Source organism: Coenobita brevimanus, chromosome 86 (genome assembly GCF_032717465.1).
Source record: "Coenobita brevimanus isolate Jiangsu-jjx chromosome 86, ASM3271746v2, whole genome shotgun sequence".
Taxonomy (NCBI): domain Eukaryota; kingdom Metazoa; phylum Arthropoda; class Malacostraca; order Decapoda; family Coenobitidae; genus Coenobita; species Coenobita brevimanus.
The window spans coordinates 23,509,927-23,525,900 of NC_137039.1; the positions used below are offsets into that span (position 1 = coordinate 23,509,927).

Below are 15,974 nucleotides of genomic sequence, written 5' to 3' on the forward strand. Positions count from 1 at the left end.
CACTGACCACAGACTAGCATGCAGGGTATCGATGAGAGGGCCTGCACGAGTAGGGTCACGCCCTGTAGCAGCTTCAGGTGTTGTACTGTCCCGCTTGCAGCCGCCATGTCCTCTTGTAGGCTGGAGGAGAAGAAGAAAGGTTAATGGTGAAGGGTAGAGGTTAGTGGTGAGGGGTAGAGGTTAGTAGTGAGGGATGGAGGTTAGTGGTGACAGGTAGAGGTAAGTGGTGAGGGGCAGAGGTTAGTGGTGAGGGGGAGAGGTTAGTGGTGAGGGGTGGTGGTTAGTGGTGAGGGGTAGAGGTTAGTGGTGAGGGGCAGAGGTTAGTGGTGAGGGGTGGTGGTTAGTGGTGAGGGGTGGTGGTTAGTGGTGAGGGGTGGAGGTTAGTGGTGAGGGGCAGAGGTTAGTTTTTTTTTTTTTTTTTTTTATGTGACCGACTCTAGGCATAGGCTTCACAGCCTGCTTTCAAGGCCCAGTAGTCCTCCTACGTTCCGCACACCTCTACATGTCACCACTTCGGCGCTAACACCCACCGTCCATACTGAAGACATGCTAGGGCTGTCTCATACAGGACTGGTGTATTGGTATTAGCGGGGGTATTTTACGACATGTCGGCGGACCTTCTGGTAGATCAGTAAAGTCTGATTTTTCTGAAATTCAAATCCTTAAACTGTTCCCTGCCTCAGCGGGATTTGAACCTGGGTCCGTCAGGACTGCAGGCCAACTCTCTACCGATTGAGCAGAGGGGCAGAGGTTAGTGGTGAGGGGTAGCGGTTAGTGGTGAGGGGTGGTGGTTAGTGGTGAGGGGTAGAGATTAGCGGTGAGGGGTAGAGGTTGGTGGTGAGGGGTTTAGGTTATTGGTGAGGGGTAGAAGTTAGTGGTGTGGTGTAGAGGTTAGTGGTGAGGTATAGAGGTTAGTAGTGAGGGGGGGTGGTTAGTGGTGAGGGAGAGAGTGGTGGATGAGTTACACCATAACGATAAAGTGAAACTGCTCATTGTGAACTGCCCTTTAATGAATCCAATGGGGAAGGGGAAGACGTGGATAAGAACAGAAGAAATAATATGAAAAAAGTAAAGGAACTGGGAACAGAAAAAGAAAGTGAACAAAAAGAGGAAATAGATACATAAATATCAACCATGCAGGACGTGGCACAAAAAAAAAAAAAGATAAATACAAAGGGAAATAAAAGGGAAAAAAAAAAGGAGACAAGAAGCATAACAGGAAGAAAAATGACGAAAGAGAGGCAGACGAAGAAAAAGCAGAAACAAAAGAAAACTGACTCAAGAGCAGAAATGAGGTAGGAGTTGAGAGAAAAATAAGAAAATAAGGGAAAAAGGGCGACAAAGAACTAATAAAATAACCAATACCCACACGAAGACGTAAGTAGTATCAAGGCCGTCAAAGAAGCCAACAAGGAAGGCGATGACGAGGAAGACCAGGACCCTGTGGAGACGGAGGAGGGGGCGAAGGTTCCTCCACACCCCTACCTCCTCGCCTCCCTCCACCCGCGGCACCTGGAGAAGAGAGGGAGGGGGAGAAAATGAAGGCCACCTGTCTCTCTCTCTCTCCCCCCACCACACGGCGCTTGGGGGAAGGAAGAGGGGACAGAAAATGTTAATATGTTAATACCGTACAAACTGTAACTACACAAACTGAGTGGTGTCCTTTATCAAATAATATTGTTGGGAAGCAACGCACATTTTATCGCTTATCTTTCTTCTTTGAGAGGAATTATTAAAGGTTTTACGTAATAAGGTATTAAATTTTGCATATCCGAATAATCGTGTGTGTGTGTGTGTGTGTGTGTGTGTGTGTGTGTGTGTGTGTGTGTGTGTGTGTGTGTGTGTGTGTGTGTGTGTGTGTGTGTGTGTGTGTGTGTGGACCAAGGTTCATTTGCTAGTGAGCCAGGTGGACTGCAGGCTGAGGTTGCCCTTTCCTACAGTCCACCATTCTCATTTGGGAGGACAAGAAGGGTCAATTACTACTGCTACCACCACTACTACTAACCTTAAGACACAGCACAGCAAGCACTAGATCCAACAACCCACATACAGCACTGAGAATAAATGCTGGTCGATAGTCCTTATGTGTAGCCGTTCCCGATGACAGGTCCACCAGTAGCCCACTCAGCAGTCCTAACAGTCCGTAGCTACCCGCTCCCCACACCCTCTGACGCCCGTAGTCCCCACCCTCACCTGAGAAATATATACGGTCACCATTTTCTATGTGCCTCGGTGTGGTAAGGCGCTGTCAACCACAAGGAAACATCAGTTCACTGCACGGGACAGCTGTTCCCTACAGGGGCGGTTGCTTGCCTGGGGCTGATGGGTCTGCTCGGCCAGACAAACTGAGGTTGAACAACAACAACAACAGTAGTCACTGAAAACTTGGATGAGATAAAAAGCAGTAACAACTCCTCTCACAACTCTGTGCATTAAATATACAAGAACGATTTGTCAGAGCTAAAAATGAAAATCCATTCAACTTTGACAGCAGCTGAATATATTCCACGCAAGAGGCAAGAATCAGTTGGGCTTTCTGCTAACAATTTATCAGACTTTAAGCCTTATTTAAGTTCTGTTAATGTAAATGACTACAAGGTCACTGAATCTTAAGTAATGAAAAAATTTGTAAACATTCATGTCCAAGTTAACTAACCTAAAGTATCACAACAGATGGCGTCAGATGCTGACTCAACAGTTGACGCTGCCACCTGGCCCAGCAGCAGAAGCACCACGTACACCCAAAACCCGCCCACACCCACTACACGCCCACACCCGCCCACACCCGTCACCCTCGTACCGCCCGCACACCCCACACTGGCACGCCAGACAAAAGAAAAGACATGTTGTTCCGACGGTAGAAATTACAATCACACGTTGAAATTGTATTTACTGTAAAGATAATACCTTCATAATAATTATATTCTAACAGAAGCAGCTCGACTTGGACCCCCTTCTGGTATGGGGAGGGCCCAAGTTAAGCCAACTGTTGTCCTTACTTACAGTCTTTAATAAACATAATATCAATATCTTCATATAACTTCTACCAACTGAACAGTGCACGGCATTGTGAAATCGACATTATTCAGACCGCGTAAGCAGAGAGAGAAAAAAAAAGTAAGCACTGCCTTTCACAATACCTTTAACTCCAGGAACTTTCCTACATTCAGTCTCGTAGTCGCGGTGAGGGTGTATGGGGGAACGTGGAAGGGTGTACGGCAGGGATGGTTACAAGAAGTAGAACGAGAGCAAGATGAGGGTATATAGGGGGTGGTTACGGAGTTATGGAAGAAATACCTGGATATCTTCTTTGTCTATACCCCTTAATATTTACTGCATTTTTTTCATCAGACACAATACATATACAATAATAAAATAGCACAAAAATAACACAAGCCGTCTATCATTCCTCCGTACAAGCAATTTTACAGAACTGGGAATATTCTAACATCTCACCTCGCATTGAACTGCTCGGATGTTTCATTCTGAAGATCCCAGCCCTCCACTACGTAAGTCAGAGGTTCCTTTGTGGTTATCTTGAAATTTTGCTCCGACTTTCTGTTTTTATACCTCGCTCGCTCTTTATCCAAGCCATTTTGACTCCTGAAATTAGTATCATTGGGGGCCAGTTTTCCCTCCTGAATTTCAGAATCCAGAATAAGTTTCCGTGTTTGTTGAGTGTTCTTGATATCTTGAAAAACAGCGCTGTTCGTCAATTTGCTAACAGGTGTCGCAGTTTCCACCCTTCCTATGGGTTCTCTATTCAGATTCTCCCTCTCCTTTCCTCCTCCAGGGTCTTTAAGATGGGTTTGGGTTTTATCTGGGGGTTCGTGGGGTTTGGCGAGTGTTAGTTTGAGGTTTGAGGTGTGGGACTTGGGTGGGCAGGACTGTGGGGTGGCGCAAGAGATGTGACAGTCCCAGGCGCTCGTCACAAGGCAATCGTCTGTCAGAAAAGGAAGATGGGGGGGGGTGATTATTTAAGTATTTATTAATCTGAGTTTATGTAGTTTTTAAAGTACTGGTTTCATATATGTGGTATTCAGTTTCCTTTCAATGGTTTAACTTACTAACAGGAATATTTTACACTGCCAGGTTAATTGAATAAAAAGGAAAAAAGGAAGTTACCACCACTATCATCACAACTACAGCCACCATTCGTCACTGCCACTATATTTATTACCAATATTATTACTGCCACTTCTGCATCCCAGCCACTATCAGCATTTAATAATTACTCGTATTATGACCCTTTCTTGTCAAACTTGATGGAGGGGGAAAAAAGAGAGACCTGAGTTGAAGTGGTTATTATTGTGACCTCACGTTAATCTGGACGAGAACTAGCAGTACAAAAAAAATTAAACTAAGGGCTTATTAATTACTTTATTATACATGGCAGAGGAAATGGTGAGTGAGATTTAGGCTGGTGTGGGGTAGAGTTATTGCCTGAAGCTTATATGGACGTGATCAAACCATACCAAATAAAATCTTAGACATGGGTTTTGATCTTAATTCTCTATTTTGTTTTGTACTGTATTTAGATTAGGGATTCGATCTTCTCTGCTTGTTTTTATATTTAGTTAACGGCTTCGATCCTCTCTCTCTCTCTCTCTCTCTCTCTCTCTCTCTCTCTACCTGCGGAAGGAGATGTGATGAGATAAGCTTGCTCCGGCGTTGTAAACATACTTCCCTGCAACTGCGGCGGCGGATAGAGAGGGTCGAGGAAACCAATTGGGGTAGTAGTGGCCACCATTCCCACCATGAGGCCTAGGAAGATGGTTTTACGTAGCTTGGGCAGGGAGTCGGCAAGAGCGGCGATGACGGGCTTAAGGACGACCGAGACTGTTAAGGTGACCGCCCAAACCGCCCCCTGTACTCCCACCGGCACGCCCAGCTGACGCGCCACCACCATCATGAAGGGAAGCATTGCCGCCACATCTGTGCGGAGGAGTGAGGTTAGTTGGAGAAAGGAGTGAAACGAAAGGAAGAAAAATAGACTACAGTATATATATGTATATATATATATATATATATATATATATATATATATATATATATATATATATATATATATATACACACACACACACACAAGTGTATAGAGAGAGAGAGAGAGAGAGAGAGAGAGTCATCCTGTCTCACATTCTGTAAAACACACAAGATGGGGAGATCTATAACAAGACTCTTCCACCTCTTCATTCGCTACACAAATAAGCGAGGAGGGAACTTTCAACTTCCATCATCCCTCTCCATTGACAGACACTGCAAGGCTGCTTATACTTCAACATGGTAAACAATTGTGTTGACTGCTACATCCCAACGCTATTACAAGGTGGGCGGGTCCGTCTCCCTCATTTTAGTCGGTATTTTCTCGCTCACTGTGGCTATGTTTTCCACAATTCGCTTGCTGAGGCCCAACAGTCCTACGTACCTTCACATGACGCTATTTCGACGCTGCCCACCGTCTGTACTGAATAACTTGTAGAACTGTCGCGTTCAGGACCGGTGTAATGGTGTTAGAGAAAATTTTTGACATATAGTTAGGTCCTGTGATAATTCAATGAGGTCTGTTTCAAGAAATCCAATTAGCTCCATCAAACTGTTCCCTGCCCCAGCCTGGAACCGAACTTTTCCTTTTGAACAACAGGTGAATTTTGAAAAACGACTGACTTCCTAACTACTTGACCATCGCTTGCAAGGAGTACGTAAGCCTCAAAAGTAAATAAATAGGAAGGATCTTGGTCGTCATACTAGCACCCATCACAGCTGTCAACCCCTTCAGTTCGTGGATGTGTTCTGTATTTTTTAAAACTTTGCTCTCTCCGGACGGTTTAATTCACCTTGGGAGAAAGTGTTCGAAGAAGGGGGGGAGTTAAATATTGCCTGGATTAACCCATTCACCACTGTACGGCCTTACAAAGTTTTATATGTCTGAAAATTGCAAGATTGAAATAATACGTCATCGGTGTGAAGTGGTTAAACCCTTGAATCCAGGCTCGTATTTTTTTTCTATTTTATTTTTTATCTGTATTTATTTATTATTTATTATGTACAGTATTTATTATTTACTTTTTATCTATTCTTTTATTTACTTATTATTTCGTTTTTTTAATAGCCTGGGAGACTGTCAAACCTGGAGACGTTACATTTGGCCATGGTGAATTCTTTTAGTACTAAGTTTGAAAAGGATCGCTGAATTAACTCGTCTGGTGGAAGCAGGAATACAGTATGAGTCATCGTAGTGAAGGGATTGAGACATATTGTGGCTGGCCTCGGAGATTTCTTAACACCTTTTCCTCGGTGATTTATTCTGCACTTTAAGCCTCAATAGCCTCTTGTATTTTACTTATGGAACTTTTGCTGGTATTAATTCGATATAAATAATACAAATGAAATGTAAAAGGCGTGATATGCATACTAAATCGCCTAGGAAGAGGCGTTACGAAGCCACGTATGATACAACATAATGACTGATGGTGTCATAGAGTGTTGTTATCAGCACTATCAGCAACACAGCACCCAGAACACGGCAAGGCTGAGGAGTCACACGTTCTCACTACAAGGTTGGAAAAAAAATCACTAATTTATATATATATATATATATATATATATATATATATATATATATATATATATATATATATATTGAAAGCGGATTTTTATTATTTAAATCGACTTTTTCACGCTTATGAAGACATTTTCTTGTACGGTATTAAACCTCTGCCAGTGTTAAGTAAAACCATAATTTATTTTGGTATCAATTTTGGGAATTCAATACAAAGTGTACCATACTGGGTCTTTTTCCTTCCCACTTCCTGCTATGTGTCCATTAGGCGTGACTTTTTATGAAAGTTCAAGTAAACAAACTTACAAAATAATAATAAGAACGGGAAGTGGGAGTAGGCAAATGCACCACACGCTAGCACTCCTTGGTATGGGAAAGGTTGCTCATGCTGCTGCATCAGTGTGTGTCAGATACTGATCAAAGCTGCCAACTTGCCCTTTATATTTTGTCAAATCTGGATCATAATCATTAGATTCAATCATGTTACTGTGTATTCAAAGAATTGAGCTCATGTCAACACTGAACAAAATCACATTTATTGTTATTATCAACAAAAGGGCCTTCTTTCCTGTGTTTAACTTCTGAATATTTGCCTTGTAACAGAAGGTAGTGGTTCACTGGTGCCTGGCTTGATACAGGATCAGTACAAGAAGAGTACAGGACAAACAGACTTGATGCATCTGTACAATACACATCAATCACATTCTCTATCTTCTTTTTTATTCTATTTATAAAAAAATCTATTCTGACTTAAATCCTGATTTTTTCACTAATTTAAATCGATTTAAATCACGTAATTTAAACTATTTTGATTTAAATCAAAACAACCCTGTCTAACTGTTGAGGTAGGCTGGGTTGGGGTGAGTATGGCTTGGTGGTGGTAGTTGGCATACAGTCCACGTGTTCCCTGCGTCCAGCTGCGCCTGCGACTATAATACTATTATTATACTTAACTTGATTAAGTCCCACCCAAGAGCGGACATTTAAGAGGGTGGAGTATGTCCTTTCAGATGTTCATAAATGTTCGCACCCTGTCGTTGTGTCCTTGATAACATACGAGTACATACAGATCTAACTACGTATACTTTCACCTGCTTGTCTCACATATACCCGAGCGTAAAGCAGTGGGTGGAGGGATTACTTCTCTTAAGTATATAAATCCCCTGCATATCGGAAAGGCCTGGAATTTCCCTCCTGGCATTGATGTTGGGATGTTTTAAACCCCGTCTCCCAGCACGTATATCACAAACAGCCTCGTACCTCCCACTATTCCGGGAGTTATATCTGATCCATGTAGCCGACCACTTCCACCTGTATAACTCGATCGCCCCCACCACTGCCGCCACTTCATTACTATTGTTTTAAATACCAGCTGCATATGACCTCGGCTGCTGCGTCGCCATGATGTGTAAACTGACCTAACAATTATATAACTGTTTTAATTATACTCTTGCCCTAAGGAAACAGCGACTTTTGTTGTGTCGTCTCAAGGATCAGACAGTGTAATCAACCAGTCAATAACTCCTCAATATCACCATCCCGACAATTTATTCTAGTAAATCCACCACCAATATTCCTACTTTTTTTTTTTCTTTTGTTCTATACTTTGACAGCTGAGTTCTGTCCCCTCCTAACAGTGGCCTCTGACTGGCTAAAGTTACTGTCGTCGTATATATATATATATATATATATATATATATATATATATATATATATATATATATATGTGTGTGTGTGTGTGTGTGTGTGTGTGTGTGTCCGACTCTGGGCATAAGCTTCACAGCCTGCTCTCAAGGCCCAGTAGTCCTCCTACATACCATACACCTCTCTACATGTCACCACTTCGGCGCTAACACCCACCGTCCATATTGAATACATGCTAGGGATGTCTCATACAGGACTGGTGTATTGGTATTAGCGGAGGTACTTTTATGACATGTCGGCGGGTCATCTGGTAGATCAGGAAAGTCTGCTATTATGAAATTCAAATCCTTAAACTGTTCCCTGCCCCGGCCGGGATTCGAACCTGGGTCCATCAGGACTGCAGGCCGCCTCTCTACCGATTCAGTCACACGAAATGTTTGTTTATTTGTAAATTATTGAAAGTACAGTACAAAATATTTAATAATCCCCGCAGTGGAGGGTAAGAGGGTTCGCTGGCTCCAAGGCCCGTACTATGGTCGGTTGAGGAAGCTCCCTAACACTTATTCCTAAGTGATTCATTTTGTTTATTACAACTTATTGCCCTTTTCTGTTACACTAATCCTTCCAGTATCGTCATACTCTGCATAAATAACGTATCCAAGGATACTAACCACCCATATCCAAAAATAAATCGCTATGGAAGAGGTGCTAGGAAGCATCATTACCCCACGAGAATACGTGCCCAGGTATTTATATTCACAAAGATTTTGGACACCTCGTTGCCTTTCTTTCTTAGCGAGTTATACACAGTACACAATATTCTCTCTCTCTCTCTCTCTCTCTCTCTCTCTCTCTCTCTCTCTCGACAAGCTTTGCATCAGCGACGCACAAGAGAATTTATTACGATGTGAAGTGTAAAGTAAGTCGCCGAGGAAGCGATGTTACGAAGTGTCTTAAGTTGCTAAGAATACGGCTCATCACTGTCTGTTCTAGAATCATTATCACCCCCTATCCCCACCCTCACTCTCCATTACCCCCCAATCCCCACCCTCACCCTCCATCACCCCTAATCCTCACCCTCACCCTCATCACCCCTAATCCTCACCCTCACTATCCGTCACCCCCTCATCCTCACTCTCCATCACCCCCTAATCCCGACCCTCACCCTCCATCACCCCCTAATCCCCACCCTCATCCTCCATCACCCTCAATCCCCACCTTCAGCCCTTCACTCCTCCCTCACGTATTCCTCACCCCTTAACCACTCCTGCTTCTCCCTCACCCTCGTACACCCCTCTCACCCATCCCTTCCTTCCCACATCCCCTCCATAGTTCATACTCACATCCCCAGTAGAGGAAGAAGTGGGCCTTGATGGGTAGTAGACTCGCGTTCACCTTCATCATCACCACCTGCAAGAAAATGAAAACTATAAACACTAACCTGACACATACTGACACATTAATCCTTTCACTTTAACCTGTCACGGATTTTCGTACTTTTGTAGCTTATTTCACGCACTTCACTGACAGAAAAGTACGGCTCTACGTCCTTTCCACAGCACTTCTTTGTGACTAGTATCATGTTCTACTAATACAGCTCGGCGTTCACGATAGAGAGAGGGTAATTTTAAGCCAAGCTGAAGTGAAATTTAATCCTCACTACCATCCCCTCTATTCTCTCACACATAGGTCTCTCTCTCTCTCTCTCTCTCTCTCTCTCTCTCTCTCTCTCTCTCTCTCTCTCTCTCTCTCATGAATTACCTTTTATTACAGGCTGAACAGAAACAGCGTTCGTATTCTCCATTGTTCCCGAATTGGTTATCGTGTTATGTGCTGTAATGGCGATCTGGCGGGGGTGTATCTGCGTTTGATGGGATAGGCTGGACTGATAAGGCGGGGTGAAGAGCTGATAAGGTGAACAGATTACGAAGAGGTGGGGAAGGGGCAGGGGCAGGGGGAAGGTCAGGGGCGGTTTGAAGTCTTTATTTCCTTTTTGTGGCGAGGCAGAGAGTACGTGAGGGAGTATGATTCATGTTTTAAGAGTAATGTTTTGCCCATAACAAATAAAATTTTAGTGGTGGTGGTGATGATGATGATGATGATGATGAGTCGATGTGATTATTATTATTATTATTGACATCAGTATTTTATTCATCATTATTTCATCATCATGGCCCTGTTTACTGTCTTAGTCTTGACCAACAAACCTCTCTCCCCTCTTTCGCCCTTCCTTTCCCCTCTCATTTCATTTCCTTCCGATTCTTCTCTCCCCTTAATTTTCTTCCCTTCCTTGGTCTTCCCTCCCTCCCTTCGCTTCCTATTCATCTCTTCTGTGCCACTCGCTCCCTTTTCACTCCTCCACCCTTATTCTTTTCCCACTCCTAATCCTACCTCCCTCCCACTCCTCTCCCTTTCCTTCCTATCTTTCCCCCCCACCCTTCACTCCCCCTCCTCTTTTACCTTCCTCCCCACTCTCCTTTTCTCCCATCTCTAACGCCCTCTCCCTCTCCTCCCTTACCTTCCTTACCTCCGCCTTCTCTCCCTCTCTTACCCATAACTTTCTCTTCTCCATTCCCTTTCTGCCCTCCCTCCCTTCTCCTCCCTCATATTCTTCACTCCCTCCCACCGTCCACTAACCCTAACTCGTCATAATGTGTTTGTACTTAGTAACCCCTCTCTCTCTCTCTCTCTCTCTCTCTCTCTCTCTCTCTCTCTCTCTCAATTGCACAATTCCGAGCAAGTAATTCAGTGAGATAAGTGGATGGATAGGTAATATATATATATATATATATATATATATATATATATATATATATATATATATATATATATATATATATACCTAGGCTGCTTCCCCCAAGGAAAGGGAGGTAGCCGAGACAGGACGACACACTCTCCATTTACTCATCCATTCAAACACATTCATTCGCATCTTAGCCCCAAAGGGGAGAACGGACAGATCCTCACCGCACCACACCGCACAAGGGTCAACTGCGCAATGCAGTCAGTGACATCCGCAGCAGGGCCCGACAGCAGAACTGGTTTACCCCTGCCACATCATAACAGACCCATCCCCTTTCCCGCACCTGACCTGACTAGCTGATCAGACCAAATGCGGGAGAATATCCCCTCAGGGCTGCGTCATCACTTATTTATTCACAATTTCTCTCCATTTATTTCTGTCACGCACAGCCACTCTTCCTTGCTCAACAGACATCCCTCTCGCATCCAGCGCTTTCTTCACACTGTCTATCCATCCTATTCGTGGTCTTCCTCTCAGCCTTACACCTCTCACATCAGATCTAGTTATCTTTTTCACCAATCGCTCATTATCCATTCTCTCCATATGCCCAAACCATCGCAACAACCTCTGCTCAACTCTACCAGCCATCTCCCGAACAACTCCAGTTCTCCTTCGCACTTCATCATTTCGCACCCGATCCATACGCGTCACTCCATACATACTCCTCAGACACCTCATCTCCATTACATTCAAACTTTTCCTCTCTGCTACACCCATATTCCATGTTTCAGCCCCATATAATGCAGTCGGTACCATAACACCCTCATACAGCCTTCTCTTTACATCCAATCTAAGCGAACGACATTTAAACACCTTTTTCATTCCTCCCAGCACCTTTCCTACTTCATTTATTCTAAACTTCACTTCTGCATCTATTCTTCCATCCACAGCAACATGTGACCCTAGATATTTAAAACAATCTACCTCCTCAAGCAACTCACCATTCAAAACTATATTCATCCCCCTATCATCTATCAACCTCGTACACTTCATCACTTTACTCTTATTCTCATTTACTTTCAAATTCCTCCTTTCACACACCCTTCCAAACTCCTCTACCAACTATCTCAATCTCTCCTCTGAATCAGTCACCAGTGCAGTATCATCTGCAAACAGCAGCTGCTTCAGATTCCAATCTCCACCATCAACATTTACCAGACTCAGACCACCTAAAACTCTTGCATTCACCTCCCTTACAACACCATCCATGTAAATATTAAACAACCAAGGCGACATCACACATCCCTGTCGCAGCCCCACTCTCACGGGAAACCAATCACTCACAGCATTTCCCACTCTTACACATGCTCTACTATTTACATAAAAACTTTTCACCCCTTTTAGTAACCTACCATCAAGTCCATACAATCTTAAAACAGTCCACAAAGCCTCCCTATCAATTCTATCATACGCTTTCTCTAAATCCATAAATGCTCAAAACACATCCTTGCCTTTCGCTAAATACTTTTCACACACTTGTCTCACAGCAAACACCTGATCAACGCATCCCCTCCCTCTCCTAAAGCCACACTGCTCATCACTAATCACTCCCTCTGTACCCTCTCTAACTCTCATAATTAACACTCTACCATACACCTTACCTACAACACTCAACAGACTTATACCCCTAAAGCTAGTACATTCATACTTATCACCCTTGCCTTTATACAACGGGACAACACAAGCACTTGTCCAGTCAACTGGCACCATACCTTTCTCAAAGCACACATTCAACAATCTTACTAACAAGTCAACAATAGTCACTCCACCACCCTTCAGGCACTCCACAGCACACTCATCCATACCTGCAGCTTTCCCTGTTTTCATCTCCTTTACTGCCTTCTCCACTTCCTCCTTCGTGATCAAAGAATCATTCAACTCTCCCAATACATTTATTCCTTGCACCCTTCCATCCGCCACAATCTCAGCCACCCTTTCCTCCTCTACATTTAACAATCTTTCAAAATACTCTGCCCATCTCTTCCTTACTGCATCCATCTCAATTAACATCCTTTCATCCTCTGCTTTTACTCGTTCTTCCTTCCCAGACTCTCCCTTTCGCACTCTTTTCACCTCCTTCCAAAACATTTTCTTATTCTGTTGAAAATTCTCTGTCAGCCGCCTACCCCACCTCTCATCTGCTGCCACTTTAGCATCACGCACAGCCCTTCTCGCTCTATTCCTCTTTTCCTTATACCTTTCATATGACATCTCATCCTTCCTCTGCAGCCACACTTCATATGCACGTCTCTTCTCGGCCACAGCCATACTTACATATATATATATATATATATATATATATATATATATATATATATATATATATATATATATATATATATATATATATATATATAACGAGAGAGAGAGAGAGTGAGATGAAAAATGGGAAAGCAGCTGGGGTTGATGAGGTGTATGCAGAGATGATTAGGTGTAGTGCAGAGAGCGGAACGAAGTGCTTGTTGGAGATACGTAAGAAGGCATGGATGAGTGAAACTACCAGTAGAGTGAAAAAAGGCTGTGATTGTACCCTTGCAATACAAAAATAAATGTGAGCAAAGTGAGTGAAAGAATTAACGTGGCGTAAGTTTATTGAGTGTGGTAGGGAAGGTATACGGAAGAATTGTTGTAAAGTAAGAGAGATATCAGAAATCCTAGTGAGTGATGAACAGGGTGGCTTTAGGAGCGGCAGAGAATGTGTGGATCAAATATTTGCAATGAGACAGATAGTGGAGAAGGCTTATGAGGACTATAAGGTGTTTATGGCTTTTAAGGATCTGGAAAAAGCATACGACAAAGTAGACAGAGAAGGATTGTGGAAGGTTTTGCGCATGTACGGTGTACTGTAGATGTTAAGCTGCTACGTGCCGTCAAGAGTTTTTATGATGGTAGTGAAGCATGTGTAAGGGTTAATGGGCATCTAAGTGAATGGTCCAAGATCGGCGTGGGCGTGCGTCAGGGTTGTGTGATGTCCCCATGGTTGTTCAATATATATATGGATGGGGTGAGGAAAGAAGTAAAAACACAAGTAATGGAGAGGGGGATGGCTTTGGTAATGAATGGTAATGGATGGGATAACTCAAATTTGTTTTATGCTGATGATGCAGTACTACTTGCAAATACCGAACAAGAACTTGGTAGACTAGCACAGAGTTTTGTTGATGTCTGTGAGCGTCGTTCCTTGAGAGTAAATGTAGAAAAGAGTAAAGTGATGATTATTGTGAGAGAAGGTGACTCCCACTGCGATGTTACAGTGAATGGACAGAGACTGGAATTGGTGAGAGTTCAAATACCTTGTTACAGTGGCAGAAAAAAAGGGAAAATGTGCAAAAGCAGCAGAAAGTACAGTGCCACAAGGAAGGAAAGTAGCTGGTGCAATGAAAGCCTTGTTAAGAAACAGAGGTTTGAGTGTTGCAGCTGCACGAAGCTTGCATGGACTGTTAGTGCCAGCTTTAATATATGGATGTGAAACTATGAAGTGGCATGAAAATGAAAAGTCATGAGTGAAAGCAGTGGAGATGGGACCGCTGAGGAATGTATGTGGCGTACAGAGAGTGGATAGGATACGAAATAATGATTCGTGAGAGATGCGGAGTGAGGAAGTCTGTGGACACCAGAATCAAAGAGAGTGTACTGAAATGGTATGGTCATGTGGAGAGAATGGATAACAACAGAGTGGTAAAAAAGGTATATTTGAGCGAATTTGAAGGGGGAAGAAGGCGAGGTAGGCCGAGGAGAAGGTGGAGGGATATGGTGGATGAGTGTGTGAGGAAGAGAGGTTTGGAAGTCGGTGAGGCTAGGGGACTGACAAGAGATCGAGCTGGGTAGATGAATATTGTGAGGAGAAGCGCATGATCAGGGATGTGGCATCCCTTTTTAACGAGACAGCGTCCGGACTTACTCTATCGGATACGTGTATATGAAGCTACAGAACGTGGTGAATGTTTTTGGCGTATCAGATAGAACCAGGATTCCGGGGGCTTGAACGGTGAGTGAATGGAAGCGTGGCCCATTGGTTTGGGCAAATTTGGGCTGTCTTGACACTGCTACTCCTCACCCTGCCCTAAGGCGGGAAAGGAGGTCCGGATGATGGTGATGATGATGATATATATATATATATATATATATATATATATATATATATATATATATATATATATATATATATATATATATATATATATATATATATATTTTTACACACACACACAGGGGTGGTGGAGGGCGATAGGAAGGATGTTTATGTATCGGCACACTCCCAAACACTGCTCCAAATACTCTACCTTGTTTACAGTAAAGAAGTGACTTACCATCAGGATAATTTAACCCTTCTTCTTATTGTAGTGTCGTGTGTGTGTGTGTGTGTGTGTGTGTGTGTGTGTTAATAACTTGTGCATTCTGCTTAGGAAAGTATTGCACACGCAGCCGTATTGTTTTAACTGGATATGCGAAGGTATAGTCAAGCTCTTAATTTACGACGGTCAGTGTTAAAACACCTGCGAGGGCAGGGAATGCAGGTTAGCCTGCATTTCACACTCCAAACGAAATTAACTGAAGTAGATATGACAGACTTTCGCATAGGTGTACTGACAACGCCATGAACTGAGAGTTGCCTTCTCCACTGCGATGCCAGGTTTGTGATCTCTCTTCAGGCCGAGGACGTCTTTTATTTCATTCTTGTTGCTACTAGATTATCACTCAGCTTAGGCGAACACTCCAGTAGTGAAGGGGTTAATGGAGGTTTTATCTAACTCTTTTTATACCAGTTCGAAGTCTCCTGAGCTGAATTAATCCTCTGCAAGTGGCAAAAATATACTATGTCGCTGGGGTGATGTGGTTAGCCTCTTCATTTCACTTATTCTTTAGTTCATTCTTACTATATGCAGACGGTTTTATTCAGCTTTCGAGTGACTTTGCGACCTGGAGTAGATATACCTTTCATTAACCCTTCACTGCTAGATGTCA

The 15,974-nt window shown here is 43.2% G+C and overlaps 1 protein-coding gene across 1 annotated transcript in view; it reads right to left on the reverse strand.

Moving 5' to 3' along the window:
• The window catches only part of LOC145410608 (uncharacterized), a 39,413-nt gene extending 29,806 nt beyond the window's left edge, over window positions 1–9,607 (reverse strand). Inside the window, exons 1-7 of the mRNA XM_080280720.1 lie at window positions 9,550–9,607; window positions 4,633–4,935; window positions 3,457–3,943; window positions 2,657–2,817; window positions 2,006–2,193; window positions 1,370–1,512; window positions 8–120 (exon numbers count right to left, since the gene is read on the reverse strand). Of these exons, the coding sequence (XP_080136846.1) occupies window positions 8–120; window positions 1,370–1,512; window positions 2,006–2,193; window positions 2,657–2,817; window positions 3,457–3,943; window positions 4,633–4,935; window positions 9,550–9,607 (1,453 nt within the window). The remainder of the gene's footprint in view (window positions 1–7; window positions 121–1,369; window positions 1,513–2,005; window positions 2,194–2,656; window positions 2,818–3,456; window positions 3,944–4,632; window positions 4,936–9,549) is intronic.
• Window positions 9,608–15,974: the final 6,367 nt, after the last annotated feature.